This window comes from Pimephales promelas, chromosome 10 (genome assembly GCF_988280905.1).
Source record: "Pimephales promelas chromosome 10, fPimPro1.hap1.1, whole genome shotgun sequence".
NCBI lineage: Eukaryota > Metazoa > Chordata > Actinopteri > Cypriniformes > Leuciscidae > Pimephales > Pimephales promelas.
In genome coordinates, this window is record NC_142778.1 from 19,779,687 (window position 1) to 19,805,564 (window position 25,878).

General features: G+C 40.0%; 1 protein-coding gene across 1 annotated transcript; it reads left to right on the forward strand.

The window, feature by feature from the left end:
• The first annotated feature begins 9,152 nt into the window (after positions 1–9,152).
• slitrk3a (SLIT and NTRK-like family, member 3a) lies at positions 9,153–15,417 on the forward strand. Its single transcript, XM_039663727.2, has 3 exons — positions 9,153–9,902; positions 10,212–10,286; positions 11,154–15,417. Exon 3 carries the CDS (start codon positions 11,203–11,205, stop codon positions 13,816–13,818), a length of 2,616 nt encoding a protein of 871 aa, XP_039519661.1. The 5' UTR covers positions 9,153–9,902; positions 10,212–10,286; positions 11,154–11,202; the 3' UTR covers positions 13,819–15,417.
• Positions 15,418–25,878: the final 10,461 nt, after the last annotated feature.

The following is a 25,878-nucleotide window of genomic DNA, read 5'->3' on the forward strand; positions in this document are numbered from 1 at the left end:
TGGCCTATCTGAACCGACAGGGGGGACTCAGATCGCACCCTCTGTGCAAACTGGCGCATCAGATTATCCTTTGGTCCCAGGGAAAGATATTGTCAATAAGGGCAATGTATATCCCAGGGGTTCAGAATCGGGGAGCAGACATCCTGTCGAGGCAGGGGCTGAGGCCTGGGGAATGGAGACTTCATCCGGATGGGGTGAAGTCGATATGGGAGAGGTTCGGACCGATGGAAGTGGATCTGTTTGCGTCTCGAGAGACGTCCCACTGTCCACTCTGGTTCTCCCTCTCACATCCAGCCCCGCAGGGGTTGGATGCCATGGTACAGGCTTGGCCGAGGCTTCGCCTGTATGCTTTCCCCCCGATCGCTCTGCTCCCAGGGGTCCTGGAGAGGGTCCGTCAAGAGGGCATCAGTCTACTTCTGGTTGCCCCGAGATGGCCGACACGAGTATGGTTCTCGGATATAATATCACTCCTCATAGCTCCGCCATGGCCGATTCCTCTGAGGAGGGATCTATTGTCTCAGGCGGAGGGCACAATCTTCCACCCTCGCCCAGAGTTGTGGAAGCTGTGGGTCTGGCCTCTGAGGGGGTTCAGTACCTAAATGCTGGCTTATCAGCTGAGGTGGTTGAAACCATACTTAGCTCTAGGGCCCCATCTACCAGGAGATTATATGGCCTCAAGTGGAAGGTGTTTCACACTTGGTGTGGAGAACGAAGGTTGGATCCAGTAAACTGCCCAGTGGCTTCAGTTCTGGAATTCCTTCAGGATCGTTTCTCTGCGGGTCTCTCCCCGTCCACTCTTAAGGTGTACGTGGCTGCCGTTTCGGCTTTCCACGCGCCAGTAGATGGTGGACCTCTGGGGAGGCACCAGTTGGTCATTAGGTTTCTCCGTGGTGCTTGGAGGATGAGGCCGGCGATCAGGTCCAGGGTGCCTGCCTGGGATCTGGCAATAGTTCTGGAAGGGTTGTCCCTCGCTCCCTTCGAACCTTTAGAGTCGGCTTCGCCTAAGGACTTAACGTTGAAAATGGTCTTTCTCTTAGCGATTACCTCTCTTAAGAGGGTGGGAGATCTCCAGGCCCTGGCGGTAACGCCAGCTTGCTTGGAGTTTGCCCCTGGCAAAGTAAAGGCCTTTTTGCACCCGAGTCCGGGCTACGTGCCTAAAGTTCCTTCGAGTACGGCTCGCTCTGTAGTCCTTCAGGCATTCCATCCTCCACCTCATGTGTCGGCGGGAGAAGAGAGGCTTCACTTGCTCTGCCCCGTCAGAGCTTTGAGTGTATACTTGGAAAAGTCTGCTTCTTGGAGAAGATCTGACCAGTTGTTAGTATGCTTTGGGTCACCTAAGAGGGGGCTCCCGGCGACCAAACAAACTATAAGTAACTGGATTGTCCAGGCTATTACTGAGGCTTACAAGGTGCGTGGGGTTCCTTCACCTTTGGCCTTAAGGGCTCACTCGACTAGAGGCATGGCTTCCTCTAGGGCCCTTCTGTCGGGAGTACCTCTGCAGGAGATTTGTGAGGCAGCCGGCTGGGCTACCCCGCATACTTTCATCAGGTTTTACAGTCTCAGCCTTCCCAGTACGCCCGTTGCACACGTACTCGGCCCTTGCTGAGTGCCTAATCAGTTTCACTCTGGGGCGGGTCTGTTCGGTGCGTGGCCTAGTGGGTACTCGTTCCCCAAAGAGTCGATTTTATCGACGCAGTGTTGAGTTCCCTCGATAGGGAACGTCTCGGGTTATGACTATAACCCTTGTTCCCTGAGAAGGGAACGAGACACTGCGTCGTGTTGCCACGCCCCCTTTTCAGACCCTTGAGCGTCTTGCTTCATCGCGAGGCTAGTGTGTGTTGTGACAGCGTCACTTTTATACTTCCGGGTATGCCGTCACATGTTACGTCACGACGCAACACCAATCAGGATTGGATTAGTTTCATTCATACTTCAGAGGCGCACGCTTAGGGAGCGTCCCCAAAGAGTCGATTTTATCGACGCAGTGTCTCGTTCCCTTCTCAGGGAACAAGGGTTATAGTCATAACCCGAGACGTTTTCTTTGACCCCAAACTGCTCCCCTTTGATCTCGCTGTGTAGATTGTCTTTTCATCTGGGTCAAATTGCATACAGATGCAGCCAATCTGCAAACGTGAGGAGGGAGAAATTAGTCTTAGCTGGGTTTCTCTGAGGCGATGCATTCTCATTTGTGTTTGTTGTGAATAAGGAAGATAATTCAGAAGGCATTTCACATTTGACCCACTGGTCAGTTCTTCAATCCTATCACCCTTTAGGGCTTTGAGCATGGCTCTCCAACGTCTCTATTTCCATAAGTACAAACTGGTAGGGCCGACCATACCTTCTGTCAGAGGCTTGCAGGGCTTTAGTGTAAGGCATGACTGACTCTGCATGTGCTAACACCAGTCTGTGAGCATTAGGCACCTTCACATACTTAAAAGGATGGAGTACTTATAATGCTCTGTTAATTTTGAGTGGAGTAGGTTGTCCAGAGCGATCCTAAGTTCTACATACTGGGCTCTGTCTTCTTTAATGAAAGATGGTAAAGTTGGGCCTTCTACTGTTGGATTTCAGTATGATAAGGGATGGGGGGGGGGTGTAGGGTACAGCTGTCCTTTTGCCACGAATTTAAAAAGCTGGGTCCTAAGTGTCTAATGCCAGGATGATTCTTGTGAGGAGTGAGCGGATGCTTGAAGAGTTCTGTGTAGCAGGACTTTCTCCAAGAGTTATGTTTGATGCATAGCAGTCTTGCTCTGTTTCTTGGTATTTTCCATTATTTGGAGCATAAAGTCCACTGTTGAACCAGCTGTTCCTGAATAGGTGTTGAGAGGAGATGGGGGTTGAAGTCACCCTTTCCTTCTCTTTAGGTCTAACAGCCTGCCCTGATGGGTTCCCAGCATAGTCGACCACATAGTCATCTAGGTAAACAGGCCTCTGAATTGCTCTATGTAGAATGGATGTCAAGATAAGCCGGGGGAGACTTTTACGGTTCAGACTCTAGGGTTGCCAAGACAACAACCTGGCTCCAGCTCGAAGGACCAATAATGTAATGAAAGTGGACTGGTTCTTAGGTATTTGGTCATCACCAAGCTTAATCAGCTTACAAATCAACTCTGTCAGACATAAAACCTTCTGATTGAGTTGACAAAACTGAAAATTTTTCCATCCTAACCACGTGTAATTTTTTTTCCCAGTTGTAGCTGCCTTAAAGGTTTAGTTCACCCAAAAATGAAAATTAAGTCATTAATTTCTCACCCCCATGCTGTACCAACCCCGTAAGACCTTCGTTCATCTTCGGAACACAAATGAAGATATTTTACGAGACTGCCATACGATTTCCACGACGCATGCGCGAGAACTGAACTGAAGTAGTGTAAGGAGATTGCAATTCTCGCGCATGCGTCGTGGAAATCTAAGGAAGTCTTGTTTCAGGCCAACAAGGAAGAAAAGAAATAGTCGAATAAAGTCGTTATTTTTGTTTGCTTTTTCGCACAAAAAGTATTCTCGTCGCTTGATAAACTTATAGTTGAGCCACTGTAGTCACATGGAATATTTAAACATTTTCTTCATTGACTTTCTGGGCCGTCAAGAGGCAGTCCCTTAGGAGCCAATGTGGTAGTTATACAGCTCTCAAATTTAATCAAAAATATCTTCATTTGTGTTCTGAAGATGAACGAAGGTCTTACGGGGTTGGTACAGCATGGGGGTGAGTAATTAATGACTAAATTTTCATTTTTGGGTGAACTAACCCTTTAATAAATATAAAAAATGCCAAGATTTATCCCACAACTATTTACAGAAACGATAGGGATGATGAACTTAAAGCTGTGACTGCAGAGACTTGAACGTTGTCTGTATTTAAAAAAAAGATAAAACTTTCAGGATTATGTGTCAGTTACTGTGAGATGCTCAATATGGCTCCATGGTAAAGATGTCCATGGCATTGCCTGATTTATTCAAAATTATAAAAACTCTTGACGGAGCTGACGCAAAGTGAGGACACAACTTTGAAAGTCATTTTCTTTTTAAAGGGGTGGTAAAACACTTTTTTTCAAAGGCTTGATTGTCTTTGTGGGGTACCCTGTAACATGTGTTGATGCTTACTTTTTAAAAAATGTCATTATTTTTCATATATTTTACCTTTATTCTACACTGCTCTGTCCCTCCTTGTAAAACTGGTCTGATGGTTTCCAGGTTCTATGAAGCCAGTCCCTCAAAAATATGCAATGGGCTCAGATTGGTTCGCTGGCCAAGTGTGTTGTGATTTGCTCAGATTTCTCTATATGGCTCTGGATTCGTAAACTGCCTGGTGCACATTTTTTGAAAATGTCACGCCCCTTACCTTTTTCCTGTAGTTTGTGTATTATAAACAATGGCGTCAATAATACCATACCAATTTGAGCCTGAATTGAACCCAGAGAATATTAGTGAAGATGATCGAGCAGAACCTGTTCGGCTGTCAAACAACGTTTCAGAATAGTTTGTTTTTTGTTGTTGTCATACTTTTTAGATACACTGTTATGACTGACTGTATGAAACCGTTTTTTAGAATGATTGTCAAATATCTGTCGCCAGAACTAAGAACTATTAATTATCAAAATGAACACTAAACATTGGATTTACTATAGTAGCCAAATCAAACACAGAACCATGTTTAGCATGCCTGTAGATAAACATATACATAAAAGCTCTAACATTAATCAAAGAATAATTTACTCTAATTCCAACTTCGCTGTTGAGATTTTACAAAAAAGTTTGTAACGTTAGATGTTAGTCGGATAACGTTAAGTATGAATAAGCATTTAAAAAACTTTTTTTGCAAAGCAGAACAGCGTTGTCATTTGTTTACTTCCTTGCTACTGTACAACGTACAATTAACAATAGAAACTATAACAGGACAAACCCATCGACGAAAAATGAATCACACTTACAGGTCATGGCCCATAAACAACAGTTTCTGTTCTTAAAGTTGGAACTGCTCCATCTTTCAGAACAAGCCGTTGTGCGAATCCTTCATTAAAATCGCAAAGATTGTGGAAGCTTTCCTCTGTAAAATATGCAGCACAGAGAGAGTGCGCGAGATTTGGTTAATAATTGGCAACACATTCTCATCCCAAGCCGTCATATACGTCACTTTTGCCAAAGCGTAGACATCCAATGCACATGGCACCCTTTAGCGTCAAATGAGACGCTTCGGTTATGGTAGGTTTAGGTCTGGGGAAGGGTTAGGGTTAGACCACTAGGAGGCGCCTTCTGCCCCATATATATCTGCGTGTCAATTGATGCTAAAGGGTGCCATTTGCGTTGGATGTCTACGTTTTGGCAAAAGCGTCGTATATGACTCCTTGGGATGAGAACGGGCTCTTATGAGGGATCGAGTTAAAAATAAAATTTAACCATTGATCCCTAACTCCCCCCTCCCCAGGAAGGCTGAACAAAGTGGACCTGCAATCCGGTTGAAAAAAAAACAAAAAACAGCATTTCGACGGCATTGCGGCAACAACACTCCAGCCTACTATACCACAACGACTCTTCTCCAAAGCAATATAAAATGGACTCGCCTACTTTATTTAGTATTTATTTAGGAGGAGGGGTTTATGTAAATATTGGGGTTAGTGATGTCAGCAACTTTGGAGGAATGTCGTGTAGTCCTTATCGGTCATTTGCTGTAGTTCTTAGAAATTGATTTCTTTAAAAGATAATGGGCCCTATTTTAACGATCTGAAACGCAAGTGTCAAAGCGCATGGCGCAAGTAACTTTATGAGCGGGTCCCGGCGCTGTTGCTATTTTCCCGGTGGGATAAATGACTATTCCGCCTGGCGCAAATCTAAAAGGGGTTGGTCTGAAGTAGCTTCATTATTCATAGGTGTGGCTTGGGCGTAACGTGAAATAAAGCAATCAGAGCGCCATCCAACATACCCTTTAAGAGCAGGTGCGCATGTTGCATGACGGATTGTTATTATAACGGCGAGTTTACCAGGCGCACGGCAGGAGCGTTCACAGCCGATGAGACCGACGTTCTTGTCAGGGCAGTGAAAGACAGAGAGGTGACGTTGTGGGGATGGGAGAAACCCTCGCACATCAGCATTGGTTAAACATTATAAACATATGTTTCTTTCTACTATTGGAAAAACAGGTCTGATTCTTTAGTAGCCTACGAGTACAATTAGCCTTAAAACAATGGGTAATTAGGTTTCTTCATGTAAACCACAATGATTTCCCTCATGTGTTAATATTTTTCCTTCTTATAATGTATGATTTGCAAAAATAAAAACTACTGCATCTGTGTTGATGAGAGAATTAAAGTGCATGCGTGTTGTGCACCCGCTACATTATGGGCAAGCACGCGGGCTTAAAATAGCATGTGAACAACGTGCAGTGCGCCACTGACATTAGACCAGTTTTTTTCTGGTTAGTGGCGCAATTGTTTTCCGGAACTGTAAAATAGCACCAGGGAATGTTTGCGCCGAAACACGTCTCCTTTTTTCGCCGATCCGCCCAGGGAGCGCAAGTTCATTTCCTAGTTTACCGACGTGGAGGGAAAAATTCCGATTTGCGCGCGTGCAAAATAGGAATGAGACATGCATTTGTGTATAAAGCCATTTGCATCGGGTGCAAGATAGAGCCCCATAGCTCCCTTTGCATTAACCTTTGAGCAATACATCTCCTGAGTTCCAGATTTTCTTTAGATATAACTTTATTTAATGAATTTAACATAAACATAAAGAGTGCCTTTGTGTGTAGGACATGTGCTGTCCCTTATCTCAATAATCAAGATAGTGTTTATTACTTGTTCCAGAGCAAATCGATTTGGCTAATGGTGAAGTTTAGTTTCATAAATTTATATTTTTATTGAACTGAAATGATGTACTATAACTAGCGCTGCTTTTGTACTTTTGACTGGACTGTTTGTTTGCTTATTTCCTAATGTACAAACTTCTCATACTTTTATAATGGTGAATTTTGTTTATTTATTTTTTTTATGAATATAATTTATAAAAATAAAATTTCATATTTGGTATTTAGAAAGGGTGTGTTAATGATTGGGATTTCCATTTGATGGCAGCAAAGTCTGTATTTATGAGTAAGTCAGTAGCAAATACTTTTATATTGAAAAGGACTGAAACGAGGTTGTAAACAATAAGATGCAACTTACAAACGCATTGACTTGCAATGTTATTAGAAATCAAAGGCTAAAGGACAAAGACAACAATATTCAAGTGGACATTCAAACTGATTTCCTGATTATGAAAATAAGATTGACTTGAAGAATGTCAGCTGGATGCAGGTAATGCACTTGCTTAATCAATCTCTCTCATAATACTCTACATAATACAATAAGCAACAATAAAGCAACTCAGCGTTCTTTTGTTATTAGCTCTAAGCCTTGTGCTCAACTGTTAAACTGTCAACTTTTGAGATTTAAAACCATGGTGCAGTGAGTAGTTTCGCTCAAAAGAGGGGTTTTAAAGACACTCCGTTGTTGATTCTTATTCATTTAGACACTTCTGTTCTGTTTAACTGTTGTATAAATGCATTATCACACTGCAATATTGATCTTTATGAGTATGGCTGTGACAGCCGTGCTGATATAGTGACATCGCATGGCAACTTGAATGATGAATATATAAAAATGATATATAAAATGAAGTGACGTGCATGTGGATGCCAGACCTCGTGTCTCTGGAATGACTGAGCAGTACAGAGCACTTAGGCGGCTGCAGGTTATTACCTTTGAGTAATTGAGGCCTTGGACAGGGGGTGGAGAAACCCAAGAACAGAGAAATGTGCATCAGAACCTAAAGTACTTTGTGTGAAGCATCTATGGGCAACACATGAAACAGCACAATAATTCTGAATGATTATGCAATAAAAAAAAAAAAGTGGTGGCTTGACTGGTGGTTGTGCTATGAGTGAACAGCAATGTTGTAACCTGAAAATTGTATGTTTTTGTTGTTGTTGTTTTTTACAGTCCATTTCAAATATTATAATTAATATTTTAAATAATGGAACAGATTATATGAGTTTATTTCAAATTATAATCCTGATTAAACAGGAACACAAATATTAGTACCAATTTCAGTAAAATGCAGTTAATGTGTGTTTAACATTATACCTACATCTCAGCCCAGTTCAATTTCAATCATTATATAAGTTATTATAATTTTGTCGGTTTAAAGGATTTGGGGATTCCCATTTAGGGAAATTATCTATTCAGAAGGACAGATGTGGGTAAAAACACTACAGGGGAATGGAACTGAAAGACTATCTCAGAGTTGCCAGCCTTATGTCTGTGTCATAAAGCTGTTTTGATTAGCATCACAGATTGTATCTGTAATAACCAAAAATGATAGTCATGATAATTATAGTCAACATCATCATCATCATAACCATCACACTCACTACCATCAACATATTTTTTTATCTTCGTTCAACAATCTAATTAAGCTCACTCATGAACATTACAGAAACATCTCATTATGAAATCCTGCGTACATTTATTGTATCCGCTCCTAACAATTTATAATAACTTATATTATGTACCTGTTAGATTAAATGTTAAAAAATACTGTATATAGGCCAGTAGTTCAAGTGCATTCATAAGTGGAAACTACAAGGGAGGTCTGGGCCATATTTGCTCAGGAAAGTTGTCACAACTCTATATCAGTAACAAGTCAAAAGCAGATTAAACAAATGCCTAGTTTCTTTATTGTTTCCAAAGGTCATAGTTTTCAATAAATATATTTTGGGGTAAGTTGGGCTATCATTGGGTTTTACTGTATATAGGCTGTCTATCTATAAATTGAATTCAGAAATAAATATATCCTCACAGTAAATATGGAGCAACTAGCTCCGGGTTCCCCTACACACTAAAGTTTGGATGCATATCTATTTTAATATAGATATGTCAATTATATATCTAGCATTATTTAAAGTAATGATATTTTAAAGTAATAATTTTATAAGGTTAATAAATCATATTATAGCGTGTTACCCCATAACCTCTCTCTCCTTCATTTCCATGTAAATTTGAAGAATAGGCTAAAGGCATCCTGTCATCGCCACTGCCCACTTGCAGAGCTAGATTGCCCGCTGCAGGCAGAGCGCGGGAAGACAGGGCAGGGAAGCGCGCGGAGCTGCACACAGCAGGGCGCTATGGAAGAATTTACCTCAGCTGCCTTCACTGCAGATGAAGCCAAACTAAATGTTTCAAGAGGGGGAAAATACTTATTGCTTAGTTTTCTTTCGTCATTTTTCTCTGTTAAATAGTAAACCTGGACACTTATTCCAACGAATGAAGTAAAATTTTATAAGGAAAGATATATGAGAAATTGTGCAAAACGGAACAGAATGGACGCTCAAAGCCTCAGAAGAGTTCACAGATGATGAAGCTCGGTGCTAACTAAGTTGTGGCTTTTATCTCTGAACACGAATCGGAGATGAGATCGCCCTTAAACATAATGTTACATCGCTGACGAAGAAAGAGAGAGAGAGCGAGAGAGCGAACACACTGATGCGCGCGCGCTCCCGGCGCGCTCAACAGCTCGTGCCTCCTCCATCCCAACCCTCTCCGCCAACGCCGTCTCTCCAATCTCTGCCCTCTCCCTCCCTGTTCGCTTTTCTTAAAGCTCATTTCCGTGACGATCCGAAGCTTTTCACCGACACGATGAGAGACGCGAGCAGCGCAGCAGTGGGACAAATCGAACCGACCCGCTTCAAACGGAACTGAGCTCCAGAACTGAACGAACCGGCATCACAAAATAGAACCAAAAAAAGGAGATTTCATTCAAATCACGTCTTCATCTTCTCTCTTCTTGGTCTTAGAGAGAGAGAGCGAGAAAGATTGAGGAAAGGCACAGGAAATCTTTAAACTCGCCGTTGTCGGATTCTACATTAAAAAAAGGTGAATTTTGAGCGTTTCAGATGTTCACATACTTTTGGAGACGAGAGAATGACCTGGGTGATCCACAGCAATAATAATGAAATGATGCATTGACTTGTTTCTGATGTAACTGCGCAGAATGCCTTACAAATCACCCAGCTTCAAATGGTACTTTAACAAAAGAATAATAGTACAATTCTAATAAAAAACTCAATTTAGTTAAACATTGGGGTTTATTTATTTATGCGAAAATAGGTAGATTTTCAACTTGTTCATTCCAATGCATGATTTTTTGTCTTTCTTTCTTTTTTTCTTTACTTCTTTTTTTAGCCACCCATCAAAGGCAACCTGGGACCACCCGTCTCCAAACCCTGGAGATGTAAAGTTGGACACCGCTGAAACCGAGTAGGTATCCGCTGTGTTATCACTTGGGAATGAAAGGACATTAGAATTGATTGCTAAAGCCAGGACACCAGAAAAGGGTGGGGAGAAAATACAAAGTGTGCTATTCATGGAAAATTGCAGTCTTTTCTGGACGGAAAACAAGGATCTTGCGAGAGCTTTTGGTTGTTGTTTTTTTTTCCGTTCAAGAGCCAAGAGATCTGCAGAGTGGGGCACTCTCAGCAGCATTTGGCTCTGAGTTTCTTCACTGATCTTCTGATAACATCTGCGCTAATTAAGTGCGTTCAGACTGTGGAAAGCAAATAACATCCGTTATGCATTGAAGGTTTAATTGGTGTTTTGGAGACAGTTTTACGATGCACTTGTCATTGTTTTTTTTTTTTAATGTTAAGTGGATGCAATGGTTGTATTTATTTTTATTTCATCTTTTATTGATATAATGCACTTGAGCTTTGCATGAACATGGAAAAGGCTGATTATTCAGAAGTAACTAAAGTAATATTTTGCCAAATCCTGTTCTGCACTGTTTGTATGTGTATGACAGCTGAAGTGAGACTCGAAATAGACTGTTTTTAATGTTGAAGTCCATTGAACCAGTTAAATGTGCTTTCTTTCATGCAGTGCTTGAAAACATTTGTGGTGATTATGCCCTTGAGTCCTGCTTTTGGGTGTAGTTTAAGCTATCGTCGAGTGAGATATGTCCAGTCCAACCCATGATAATGCATGATCTTTATCGTAAACATGCAATGATGTGGAATGATTTTTTTTTTTTTTTTTATAGTGCAGAACACTCAAAGCATTGCGACTGTCACTCGATGTATGAGCCTTCTCATCTCACACGCTTCTCGTTTTTTTTCTGTTTTATTGCAGTGCTGTGAAGTGGCTCTCAGCCTTAACTTCATCAGGACTCGGCGGAAGGATGCTGTGGTTTACCCTGCTAAGCACAATAGCTTTAGGATGGACTACGCCAATCCCTCTGTTGGACGAGTCGGAGGAAATAGATGAGCCTTGCTTTGACCCTTGCTACTGTGAAGTCAGGGAGGGTATTTTCCATGTCCACTGCGACAGCAAAGGATTTACAAATGTCAGCCAGATCTCCCAGACATGGACGAGACCCTTTATACTCAATCTGCAAAGGAACTCCATGCGCAAGCTGTATTTTAACAGCTTTTTGCATCTCAACAATGCTATGTCACTCAATCTGGGGAATAATGCGCTGCAGGACATACATGTGGGCGCGTTCAATGGCCTGAGCATCTTGAAAAAGCTATTTTTGCATGAAAACAAACTGGAGGTGTTCAGGAATGACACTTTTATGGGGCTGGAGAGCCTTGAGTATCTTCAGGCGGATTACAACGTCATCAAGAGAATAGAGAGTGGGGCGTTCCGGAACCTGCACAAACTCAGAGTACTTATTTTGAATGACAATTTGATACCTGTACTACCCAATTTATTATTCAGGTCCGTATCACTCACGCACCTTGACTTACGTGGCAACCGCTTAAAAATTCTACCCTATAAAGGGACTTTGGAATACATCGGTCGCAGCTTGATGGAGATTCAGCTCGAGGAAAATCCATGGAACTGTGTGTGTGACATTGTGCAGCTCAAAACCTGGCTGGAGCGCATACCCTATACAGCTTTGGTGGGTGACATTACTTGTGAATACCCATTTCATTTACATGGTAAGGACCTTCGTGAGATCAAGAGAAGCGAACTTTGTCCTTTACTCTCCGAAGCTGAGCTGGAGGCCAAACATGGCATTCCTAGATTACCATTTAATAATGACAATGTCTGGCCCACCAAGCCTTCGTCTATGTTATCATCCTTTCATAATACAGCCTCCTCAGTAGAGTACAGAGAGAGACACGTAAAGCCGACTAAACGGGCCAGACCCACAAAAACACCACCCACTCCTCGTAGCATTTACCCAGGGTTGAATCAGCCTCCAATCGCTGCCTACCAGACCAGACCCCCTATACCAATCATTTGCCCGACAGGGTGCACGTGCAATTTACACATCAATGACTTGGGCCTCACTGTCAATTGTAAAGAGAAAAGCTTCCATAACATTTCTGAGCTTCTGCCACGTCCACTTAACGCCAAGAAACTCTATTTAAGTGGGAATTTGATTCAGAAAATTTACAGGTCCGACTTTTGGAACTTCTCTAGCTTGGATTTATTGCACTTGGGTAACAATCGGATATCATATGTTCAAGAAGGCGCATTTATGAACCTACCTAATTTAAAAAGTTTATATTTGAATGGCAACGACATTGAAAGGCTCACTCCAGGCATGTTTCGTGGTCTGCAGGCACTTAGTTACCTGTATTTTGAATACAATGTAATTCGAGAGATCCAACCGGCTGCCTTCAGCCTCATGCCAAACCTGCAGTTGGTTTTTCTCAATGACAACTTGCTGCGCACCCTGCCTGCGGATGCTTTTGCCGGCACTTCCCTGGCTAGACTCAACCTGCGCAATAACTACTTTCTGTACCTTCCTGTGAACGGGGTACTGGAGCATCTCCACTCCATTGTTCAAATCGACCTTCACCAGAATCCTTGGGACTGCTCTTGTGACATCATTCCACTCAAGCAATGGATCGAGAAGCTCAGCTCCGTCATTGTCGTTGGAGAAGTGACCTGCAAGACCCCAGACTTCGCCCTTGGCAAGGATTTGCGCACCCTGGAGGCTGAGGTTATCTGTCCTGAGTTGAAATTCACCGCTTCTTCTCCAGTTCTCCCCAATGACATGACGGCCACCAGCGGCTCTGAATTGGGACAAGCGCCGGCAACCGGAGCTGTCCCTCTCTCTGTGCTGATTCTCAGCCTGCTGATTCTCTTCATCTCCTCTGTGTTTGTTGCCGCTGGTCTCTTCGCATTCGTCCTACGGAGGCGAAAGAAACTTCCCTTCAGGAAGCGGCAGGAGGTGGACCTAACTGGCATTCAAATGCAGTGCAAGATCTTTGAAGAAAGACAGTCTGCCTCACCTGAGAAGCCACCTCGTCACGTCTACGACTACATACCCCATCCCGTTACTCAAATGTGTAACAATCCCATTTACAAACCACGAGAAGGAGAGATTGAGGGCGAGCAGTTTGCAGAAACCAAGGAAAATAACAGTAATTATCGAACTCTTCTGGAGAAAGAAAAGGAATGGACGATGGCGGTGTCCAATTCCCAGCTCAACACCATTGTCACCATCAATCAGTCCGGTGACATGACTAGCTTTCACGAGAACGGAGTGCTTTGCCCTACCGTGATTGACAGCCAGAGGCCGACCCCTACGGTTGGTTTTGTAGACTGCCTGTACGGCACCGTTCCCAAATTAAAGGACATGCATGTTGCACATGCACATCCCCCCGGAATGCAATACCCTGATTTACAGCAAGATGCCAGATTAAAAGAAACATTACTTTTCACTGCGGGGAAAGGATTCCCTGAGCAAACCCAAAGTGAATACCTCGAGTTAAGGGCGAAACTCCAAACCAAGCCGGATTACCTCGAAGTCTTAGAGAAATCGTATAGATTCTAATTGAATAGAAAAATAAAAGAGTAAACTCACTTTCACAACCCCTCCTCGCCCAGAAAGAATAACTATCAAAAAAGAAGCATGGCAAAATTATATGTTTCACACACTTACACGTACACACTCTCACACACACATTTCCCCCAAGTCGTCTTTGGAGGAAGGGCCATACTCAGATTTTTCAATGAAGTGCCTTTTTTTCAGAGTAGCCAGCAATGTTACCACCCATTATTTTTATACGGAACAGATTTGTTGTTGAACCTCCAGAGCGCCTGGCACAGTTTGTAGAATATTTGCAGTTTGCTGCATGCATTCAACTGCAGATGGAGGTCATTGATCAAAAAACTTCACCTGCTATAGAGTTACAGCGACATATTACCCGTTGAGTGGTCTATTTAATTTTCTATACGGCAAAAGACAAGAGTTCTATCTCAAGGACGCACCAGAGGATCAATATTTGTGAATATATAATGACGCTTCAAGATTTTATGGAGTTCAACGCACTTTCTTAAGAAAAATGCTTCTGGATACTATCACTAACAGCTTTTTAGGAAGCACTTTTAATGTTTTCTCTCTCTCACAAAGATTTGACAAAGTTAAAAATGTGCATATATTTATTCTGTAATTTCAGTGAAAGATTTAATTGTAAAGGTAATGTTAAATCAATGTATAGTGATTATGCGTCTGGTATAGCCTTCTTAATAAAAATACAAAGTCTTAAATAAAAAGGGTACCAATGCATACTGTTTGTGAGAAATAGACTTGACATATTGGTATGGCGCTTCAAATGACAAATTATAAAATGCACATTAACTTATCAAGGTCTCATTGCTGCTAGAAGAGTCAGGTTGAGAGAGTCTGATGGTCCTGTCTCTATGCATGTGCCATCGATGGGTTTGGACAAGAAAAGGAGACCTTGGATTAGATTTGAGTCTTTCTTTAAGGTATGTCTTTATACCTGTCCACTGCTTACTAAATTACACAACATTTGAGATGAATATTTAATGCAATGTCACTTTTACATGTGTCCACAAGAGTGAGATAGAGAGACATGCTCGCATCATGTCTGTGGATGGACAAAATTGATGTTGGATTATTTTAGGAACGCCACTTGTTTTTTTTAGGTATGATATACAATTTTGTGAAACATATTACATTTGATTATAAATTCTGCTTGTTTGTGTTGGGGGTGTTTTCTATTTTCTATTGATGCTTCTCTCAAGTGACATGATTACGAACTAGAAAGTGACCTATTCGACAAAAACTGATTTTCTACTCCCCATTCAACAACAAAATGGCTAATTTTTAAAACCAAATATTTTATGTCTGTTTGCCAGTTCCAATTACCTTGAAGTTCTATCCATAAACATTGAATACACACATTGAAAGACAGTTCATTTAAGTATGATTATTTTTTTCCTGAGGCTGTCAAGGATGCAAAACATTATTTCTTTATTTGTTCTTATTATTCAGTTGACAAGTGTAGCTTTTGGTTCCTCTGTTCAATACCCACCAATAATTTTATTTATATTTTGTCCCTACATTCATCTTTTACCCAGACTGTTTTGTCAATATTTCAATAAATTTCGCTTGGTCCAAATTTAACAGCACTCCCTTTTTGTGGAAATCTGTTTCACATCAATTATTATGTTCAAACAGAGTACATTTTCTGTCAGAAATATTCATAAATGGTTGTTAGTTTGGTGCCCTTGAGTGGATGCAAATTCCACTTTTCAGTATCTTGGGTTTGTTTCTTCTCTGCATTCTTTTTAGTTCTGTGAGTTATTCTTCGGTAGAATGTGAGGTGTAACTGTTGTGTAGATTGTGTAGTGATAACTAAAGATGTGTTCAGCTTTTGTCTGGATTCTTCACTGTGATGAAGAACTGCTCAGGGGACAGTAATGGTATAGAGACAATGTCACCTTGCTGTGGATTACATCTAGGTTGCCCTTGTCTCTATATTTCAATGTAATGATCTTTATTTTTTGCTAAAGGGTAGAGAAGCTAATGATGGATGATGGTGGTGTCAACAGAATTCTTTTCTGAATGAACGATGTTCCTTAGAGTTGACCTGGGTGAAATATCTAATTAGACCTGTCATTTTTGTCTGAGCAACAAACAGTTGTTATTGTATATATTTATTTTAATTGCCTCAATTATTGGTTCCAGTTATCTATGTAATATACAACCCTAAAACAAATTAAGGATATCTCAAAAGAACTAAATGCACCATTTTAGAGACTCAAGGGGAGTCTGGCGTCATGTACCACCCAGGTCAAATTTGCTTTTTGCAACTTTGTCCTTGCCGTCTTTTCCTGAAAAAATGTAGTGCTTTTGCCATGTTATTGACCTCCATTGCTTTTAACTGTTCCTCTACTTGCAAATGTATTTATTTGCAGTTTGTTCCCCACAGCCTTTCAATACATTCCCCTGGGGTCAGTCTTTTCTTGTTGGATTTATACCAGGGCAAATGATTATTTGGTTGGTTAGGGTTTATGTAATCTATACTTGACTTATGTCGACACATTGTAGCTCATTTGTAGTATTGAGCGATTTCCTACATCAATGTCATTGTTTTGTTTTGTGGCTTGGTCCTGGCGAACCATCGACATGGCTGCCATCTTTGGCTTGTTTGTTTTTTTATGTGGTCGTAGCTGTGGGGGGTTGTTATGATTCATTCTAATTTCACTTACTTTCTTCCTCCTCTTGATGGTTTGTTCTTGGGCTTTTCAAAGAGCCTAATTAGCTAAAAAATATCAAAACCCAAGGAGGTGGATTGAGGGGGAAAATTAAAAAGAAAACGAGGGAGGAATATAAAGTTGAATTTAAACAAGCCAAGCATGTAGAATCAGATAGTGTCAGATATTCTGGAATGTACCCAAAATTGAAAATATATTTGTTGGAGTGCAGTTGAATGGAGATCAATATGCAACCGAAATGCAATATGCAAGCATTTCTGGGTTAGTATTATTTTGACATATTTCTTACTCAGTTCACCTTAAGTTTATACTGTAACAACAGGTGTAGTCGCATTGAGTGTTACATTAATAGCAAATACAAAGCGTCAACGTACTTTTTTTTCTTCATTGTCAACAGTATCTCTTGTTTCATGTTCCTAACAAACTTGTTTCGGGATTTATTTTCCTATTTTACGTACTTTACTTAAAGTGTGTGTATGCCTGCTGGCTTTAAAATACATGTCAGTTGCTTTGATATTTAGTTATCCAATACAACGGCATTCAGACATTTTAAGTGGGGTTTAAGTGTCCTTCTGGGGGTCACTGTAAATCTGTGTATATTCCTGTGTGAGTTACATGGATGCGTTTCTTTATTTGCTGGCATTTTTAAAGATGTTGTCAGAATAGTGAAGATGGCTTCAGAGCCAGAGGGAATAGAGAATGTAATGACTCGTGGCAGTGCTGAAGGTTGTTGTCCAAGGTGCTGAAATCAATTTGCATGCAAAGGGAATATAAATTAACTCCAGCTCTGTCCCTAGGATTGTACTGTTTCAAAGTTTGATTTGGATCTAGTAAAATTGTGTATGTGTCTTTAATTTAATTTCCCATTACCAAACAGCATTTAAATTCTTCTGAATTATGAACTGAGAGATGAAATGTTTCAAATCCCATTATACATCCACAGTATTAATAATGCACATTACTTCAGTGCAAAGTTAATTAACGAAAATACAGTGTCATTTACTGTATATGAAAACAGTGTTTGTTTAATGTCAATGTATTAATTACATTTTTTTTTTCTGTGCAGAGGTGCAATAAGTCAGAGCTGATAAATATCAAACCTCCCCATGTGAGCAGCCGTTCACATGTTATGTCGCATGTGAGAGTTTAGTTTAAAAGAGGAGAGAGACAGTAGGAGGGAACCAGAGAATTGAAAACTGTGCTTGTGAAAAAAAAAAGCATCTCCCTGAGTTTCGTTGCAATTGCAAGTATTGTGTTAGACAGCATTGTGTTCTGGCTGATATTAAGGTGTGAGCAGACAGCAGTTTTCTTTTTCCTCTTTTGTCTCCTGTTTTTTTTCTTTTTTCTTTGCAGCTCGTTCATGTAGGACAAAGAATGAGAGCAGATAGATAAATTGCGAGAAGTGGGGGGTGTCATCCGTGTGTATCTGCGGTGGCAGCAGTGTAAAAGCATTTGCATGTACTTTTCTGGATTCTGCTCTTGTTACAGGGCAACCCATGATGTTACTGACGCTTGGCCATGTACATTTCCATATCAATACAGCTTAAATCAATGGATGGATGGATTGTAGTATTAGTAGTCTAATAGATAGGTCAATCGATTGATCGACAGACAGATGCTCATTATGTTCGAGACGCGGTGGTGAATATTCCTGGAAATGTTCTGATCAAATTACCAGGCGTTCTTATGCTATAATGCTTCAGAGAGTTTTGTGTGAAGGCTGGAAAGAGGTTGTTGTGTACTGTATTGTAGCAGGCAGTTAACTTCCTTTGGCTCTCGGAGCTATTAGAATGCACCTCAGAACGGTAGAGACACAGCTGAGTGTATCGATCCAGGCTGGCAGCGCCTGCCACCGCTCAATAAATATCTATGCAAGCACTTGATCGTGACTGTGTGTGTGTGTGTGCGCGCGCGTGCACTTTCTTGTGATGTAAGTTCTTACGGTGGGAGGGGGGAGGGAGGTTTCAGACTCATTTCATCTGTGCAACACTGAGCCAGATTTGTGCATTTAGCTGTGTTCGCTAGTGGGTAAATGGTGTAAGTTTTGCATAAGCAAGGTCACTTGCGTCATCTGTCATTAGGTGATGATGAAACCCACATCAATTATTTTTTCAGCAAACCTTTTCGTACCTGCTTAATGCAAATCAGAGTATTGTTTTGCATTTGCGTGCGACAGCTGCACGTAGCCGCATCATTAATAACTCCAACGCTGACATTTACTCCTCAATCTGGCACTGTGACTGTGTTGGACGGTTAGCATGCAGCGGGTGTTGTGTGCTTGTGCGTTAAATACATTTTCAGAAAATTATAAGAATGACTCTTTGGTGCTAAATGAGGTGGCACTCTGGGCACTACAATGATGCCAACCCAAAAAGCCTGGGAGGGTATGGCAGCACAACACCAATCATTTGATGTAATTATAATAAAATCATTATTGTTATCATTATCTTAAGACACCGAAACATTTAATATTTCAATTTATTTTAAATACATTGTGCAATATGATCACGAATAAGTAATGATGCTGTGGAATCCTTTTCTATTGATATATCTCTCCTCAAAAAGAATACCTTGGTGAGCAGCTTAATTTATATGGCAATATTTCAACCTAAAATGGAAAGAAAAAAGTATTAAACAAATTTTTGGATTTTTTTTTTCAGTTAATCATCTATTTTCTTCAGTTTATCATCTTTTTTTTCTTCTTTTTGGGGGTCTTTTTTCATTTTTGTAATTGTTATTTATTGGGATGATTTTTAGTTTCTTAATGCACTAAACTAATGTAATATACCGTGTAAAGATTGTTTCTTAAAACGTTTTGCATAACTATTTTATCATTTAAAGGAGTAGTTTACTTTAAAAAAAAACTTTTGCTGATAATTTACTCACCCATGTCATCCAAGATATCCATGTCAGTCTTTCTTCAGAAATTAAGGTTTATGATGAAAACATTCCAGGATTGTTCTCCATATAATGGACTTCAATGGGAACCAAACGGCTCAAGGTCCAAAAGACAGTTTCAGTGCAAACTGTTCAAAGGGCTTTAAACAATTTCAGACGATGAATCAAGCAAAACGATCGCTCATTTAAAAAAAAAGTTTAAGTTTTATAAGCTCAAATGGTCACCTTGCTCTGTTCTGTGATGTGCGTTCGTGACTCTTCTCTTCAAACGCATTTATCAAAATGAACAAATGTTATTTTGGTGTCATTTGGTTCATTCAACGAATGAAATGAACGAGTTGACTCTGGAAATGATTTGTTCATTTTGATGAACGAGTTCGAATAGGAGTGTCACAAACGCGCATCACAGAACAGAGCAAGGCGACCATTTGAGCTTATAAAACGTAAAGTTTTTTTTTTTTTTAATTGAGCAATCGTTTCGCTTGATAAGACCCTTATTCATCGTCTGAAATCGTTTAAAGCCCTTTGAACAGTTTGCAGTTTGCACTATAACTGTCGTTTGGACCTTGAACTATTTGGTTCCCATGGAAGTCCATTATATGGAGAAAAGAATGTTTTCATCAAAAACCTTAATTTCTTTTCGACTGAAGAAAGAATGACATGGATATCTCGGACGACATGGGGGTGAGTAAATTATCAGCCAAGGTTTTTTTAAAAGTGAATAAAAGGACAACTCCGGCGCAACATGAACCTTTGGTCTAATTACACATTGCTACCTAGTCAACCGTTATCTGACATTTGTTTTCATGATTGCCGAATGTAAATAGTTTTATCTCTAAAAACAGTTTAGCCTATAACGCTAGTATAATGCTAGTATATAGGGCATAGAGTAATGACAAATAAAAATCGCTTGTTATTACAACTAACAAGGCTCAAAATAGCCCCACACCAACACGACAGCATAACAAGGGTCCCTACATTCAAACCGAAGCATTGAGAACTTTGTCAGTGTCCATACAGTTTAATAAGAAGATATTTTATACACACAGTCAACTTCATGAATACAGGAAGAAGCCATCTTGGAAAAATAGTCTCTACCAGTCGATCTACGAACGCCGATCCAAGTGCGCTGAACTGTGCAGAATATCATATGGTCCGTTGTTTCCGGAAGAAACACAAACCGTTTTCTTCTCTTCAATATGTACACGTAGCCTACTGTTCGCGCTCACCTTATCACCTTATTCACATCTCACCGGTGCACATGGATCGGCATTCGTAGATCGACTGGTAGAGACTATTTTTCAAAGATGGCTTCTTCCTGTATTCGCGAAGTTGACTGTGTGTATAAAATATCTTCTTATTAAACTGCATGGACACTGACAAAGTTCTCAATGCATCGGTTTGAATGTAGGGACCCTTATTATGCTGTCGTGTTAGTGTGGGGCTATTTTGAGCCTTGTTAGTGGTAATAACAAGAGATTTTTATTTGTCATTACTCTTTGCCCTATATACTAGCATTATACTAGCGTTGTAGGCTAAACTGTTTTTAGAGATAAAACTATTTACATTCGGCAATCATGAAAACAAATCTCAGAAAACGGTTGACTAGGTAGCAATGTGTAATTAGACCAAAGGTTAATTTTGCGCCGGAGCTGTTCTTTAAAGGGTTCAGTGGGGTTCTATATATGAAGTGTAGGGTTCTTTACTTAACTCCAAAGGAACTTTTATGCTAAAAAAGGTTTTATAATGATAAGAAAGAACCCTTTTGGCACAAAGGTTCTTTATAGACTATTATTCACATTATTCTGCAACATTTTGTTGTTGTAATTAAGTTATTTTTTATTAAACTGTTGTAGTAACTTAATGTCACATTTTAATCATGCTGATTTTTGGAGGATGAAAACTGAAATGTCACTCTTCAGGTGATATTGATTAATTACATTTTTTAACCCTCATATCTTGAATTTTGTGATCATTCACATGCATTGCATTTTAGGGGTTCCAAATATGTAGCACTTTAGAACCTTTTAGGGTTTTATATAGAACCTTCTCTTCTAAGAGTGTATATATATATATATATATATATATATATATATATATATATGAAGAGTTCAGATGCAAAAGCCTCTAAATGCCATTTGAAATTTTCTTCTTTAATGATGATTTTTATCAAACTTGTATATTTAAGTTCAATAATTTCACTTAAATAACAATTAATAGGTAATTATCATTGCCATTTAAGTGAAATTACTGAACTTAAATATACAAGTTTGATAAAAATCATCATTAAAGAAGAAAATTTCAAATGGCATTTAGAGGCTTTTGCATCTGAACTCTTCATATACAGTATATATATATATATATATATATATATATATATATATATTATTATTATTATTATTATTATTATTATGGGGTGAAAATATGACACATACATAGTCTTGGCAGGATTTGTCAGATTCACCCAGAGGGATGTGTGTGTGTGTGTGTGTGTGTGTGTGTGTTAAAAATAGGTACCTAAAATAGGTAATAAAAAAGCTGCTAAAAGGAGCTGCTTAATTAAATATTTGTCCTGTTAAATTATGCTGTAATCAGCTCTGGTTCAGCCTAAGCATGTCAGATCTTGGTGTTAAGTTCTCTGTTTGGTTGATCTTAAGTGCTAACAGTTCTTCTCTGGAAATCTGAAAAAGGACCTGCAGGTTAATTAACTCAAAAACCCTGATATTTCACCTGTCCTCTCGAATCTCAGGAGACTTAATGGAGATGTCAATTATATTTTATTTAAAGGGATCTTTCTCAAAAAATCCGAGGAGCAGGCGATTTCAAAGGAACAAATTTTGATCTCACTGACGTATAGAACAGTATTAAAACCACACAGCTACGTGCAGCAACTCCTGGAGAGAGGAGGGGGCTGTGTGTGAATGCGGACACGATGGCTGGATTGCGTTTACATTACACTGAGATCCAATCACAGTGTGTCCTCGACTACCTCCGAATCTGGACATGCTTATCGGATAACTTGTGTACGAGGACAACATCCGGATACAGGTCGCACGTTAATGCCAAGTGAAAATGCTGTATATAGTGCGTGAGTGGGTTCTCTTTTGTGAATATGAGGATTTTCCTGCTGCCACTATACAGTGACATCAAAGCTGTTATCATTTATTTATTTTTACCCCAAAACTAAGATCAGGAGGGTTTGAGTACCACCTAACTGAGCGTAACCAATGTACATTGTAATATTTTCAATGAGAGTTTTACACACCATTGAAAAAATATGCAAACAAACAACTGAATAGTTATTGGTTGAAATAGCTTTTCTGTTTTCAAGCTCTAAAACATTCTCTTCCATTTTCAGTGTGGACTTCATCCATTTGAAGTGTACAAGCAACATCATTTTGTAAATGGACGTTATGCACTCACGGTCGAGTGTTTACAACGCTGTCTGGTTTTGAAGCACTTTCAGGAAAGATCTGTTATTGCAGATGCCACAGTCAAATTGAATGTGGGTCTTACTGAGAGCATTATATGTTCTTTGTCATAAACAACCGAATGCATACATTTAATTTGCCGCCATTTTGGAGTTTAGGTCATTCTTTGCAAAATGAGAACACTTGAGACCCTTTATTTAACTAGTTACAATCAGAATATGATATGGTGTTGTGTTTTTAATGAATGATTCAGTGTGATTTTTGTGTACATGAGATGTACAGTGCCCACACCTAAAGTATCTATATCATTTAATTAGATAATAAAATGTCAAAGAAGTGACATTTTCACTTGCCACTTGATATCAAAAGTATTTTATTGCATTCATCTAATGCAATTAAATTCATACATTATAGTGGCCTTAATGTCCAAACAGTTTTTTGGGACTTTTTTCATTGTAGCACTGTTTAGGTTTAGTTTTAGGGGCCGTTTAAACAACACCGTTTTCACCTAAAAATTTAGCACTTTTAATACGTTCTGCCTGTTCATTTACACGACAACTGTGTTTTTGGGGGCCTGAAAATGCAAAGATTTGAAAATGCGTTTCAAAGTGGATGCGTATTGCAATACCGATATCATCTCTGTATAAACTACAAGAACGTGAATTTATGAAAACGTTGACGTCATGTATTACATGCTCAGTCTACGCTATCTCACGACCAATTCGTACGAATTCAACGCATGATTAAAAGGTGTCTAATTCTAATACCTCACTTGTACGAATTTGTACGATTTGTCTAAACCCACAAGATGGTTAGGTTTAGGGGCGGGGTAAGGGGTAGGTCATTCGGACGAATTCATACGAATTGGCCAATTCGTAAAATATGTACCATTTAGCTAAATCGTACTAATTCGTACGAGTGAGGTCGTACGAATTAGTACGAATTAGACACTTTTTAATCATGTGTCGAATTCGTACGATTTGGTCGTGAGATCGGGTTGGCTCAGTCTATTTGCACATAGTGTTTATTTACAAAATGACAAAGCCATCTAAAGGCCTGTCACGCATTATACAGTGTTTGTTTCCACATCCGTGTGAACAGGAATCGTTTTGACAACTTTGCTGTTCGTACACTTAGGCCCCGTCCACACTACTGCTTTTTCGTTTAAAAACGGAGACCTTTTGCTACGTTTGCACCTCCCGTCCACACTAAAACGGGAAAAACGAAGACCTAAAACGGAGAAGTTTAGAAACGCTCGTTTTCAGTCGTTTTAGTGTGGACGGAGATAAATTCCAATACGCAGGTAAAACGCTGGTGTGGATGGAGATCGTTTTCGTTTTAATTCTCCGTTTTTAAACGAAAACGCAGTAGTGTGGACGGGGTCTTATAACGCAAAGGAAGAACGGTTTTAGAACATTGTTGTTGTGTAAGTGTACGATTTAATTGTACCATAATTTTGTGTGTATTTCCTATTCCTGTGACAGAAAATGTACAAGGATGACTGAGTGACTTCCTTTGACAGCATGAGAGATTATCTTATCATTTTATTTAATTGTAATTAGCGAGTGTTGCTCTTATTAATAGTATGTTGTTTTCACAACCTAATATATGGAAATGGGAGCAGAGATCAGGCATTAGATTCCAGCCGTCTGTCAGGTCGTGTCATGTATGACTGAATTTGTCCCCTGTACTGAGGAATGGGCCAATGACTCTTGAGTCATTTCTGCAATAACTCACAATGATGACCTTTCATACATTTTGCAACGGCATGTCAAATGTTACACAAAAGGGGAAGTCACTGGCATTATATCCATTTCCATGGTAACAATTACTTCTCTGATTGTAGGGTGTCACTTTTGGGATTCTATAGGTTAAGCAGTTTGGGAGTATGAAAAGGGGACCTTGATTCAGAAAGAGTTTTAAAATCCCTGCCCTACAGAGAACCTTTACTTCAAACTACCATAGATTAGTGCACATTCATGCATTGAATAATACAGGTGACAAAATACACAGGTTGTATGACTTGTTTGTGTGGTGAATTATTTGCAGAGAGCATGCAAACATTTAGTATGTATTGCCAAATTTTCTATTCATCGATGTTTATGCATTAGGTTAGGCTTTTTCACATTTTGGTGACCTATTCAGTTCATGCTTATGAGTCATACAGATCTGGCTCTGTTTAAGGGCTGATGTGGACAGTGAGTGTATCTGTTTGGGGTGATTCATGACTCCAGGCCTTCCCTTCTGACAGCCTTCCGCTGGCATCTCTCTCTCTCTCTCTCTCTCTCTCTCTCTCTCTCTCTCTCTCTCTCTATCCTGACAGTAGGCTTTTCTGAGCATACTTGGACGGAGCGTACCAACATTTCCATTGCCGTCTGTGTCCGTGGGGTCAGCCAGGCACCCACCGATCCCGCCGTGATCTGCCTGACTGATCCGCTTCTGTCGGCTACAACGGTTTGTGTGTGCGCGAGGTGTGTGTTTAAGTGTGTTTCATTCACCATCTGCTTTTCTTTTTCTCTAGTTGACTCACTTGCCTTTCATTTCAGGAAAAAAAACTTTTCTTTTTTTCACAGCGTTTTAGTGTGGGATCCTTTGATGTGTGTGTTTGCACAATTCTGTGTCAGCACAAGGTTGTTGTTTTTTTTTTACTCTTGAGGCCACAGACAGCTGAAAACTTTGCTGTGTTTGCGTATGTGTGTGCGTGCATGTCTCAGCACACCTCAGTTGGTTGGTTTAAGACTTCACGGGATGCACGGATAACAAGCTTTTATTTATTTATCAATGACATCTCTGTACAAATACTTATACTCATTACAAATATTATATAAATATCTTCACAGTAACTCTTTCCCCGGCGTTGACGGAAATTTCAGTGTAGTCCGTATTTTAACAATCTAAGTGCATGGTCTAAAGCGCACAGCGCAAGTGCACTTAGGATGTGTTCGAATCCACCTTTGCTAATTTAACGACGGGAAAAATGGTCCGCGCCGGCGCATGGTCTAAAAAGATTGTCCATATTCTCTTAATTTAGTAATGGG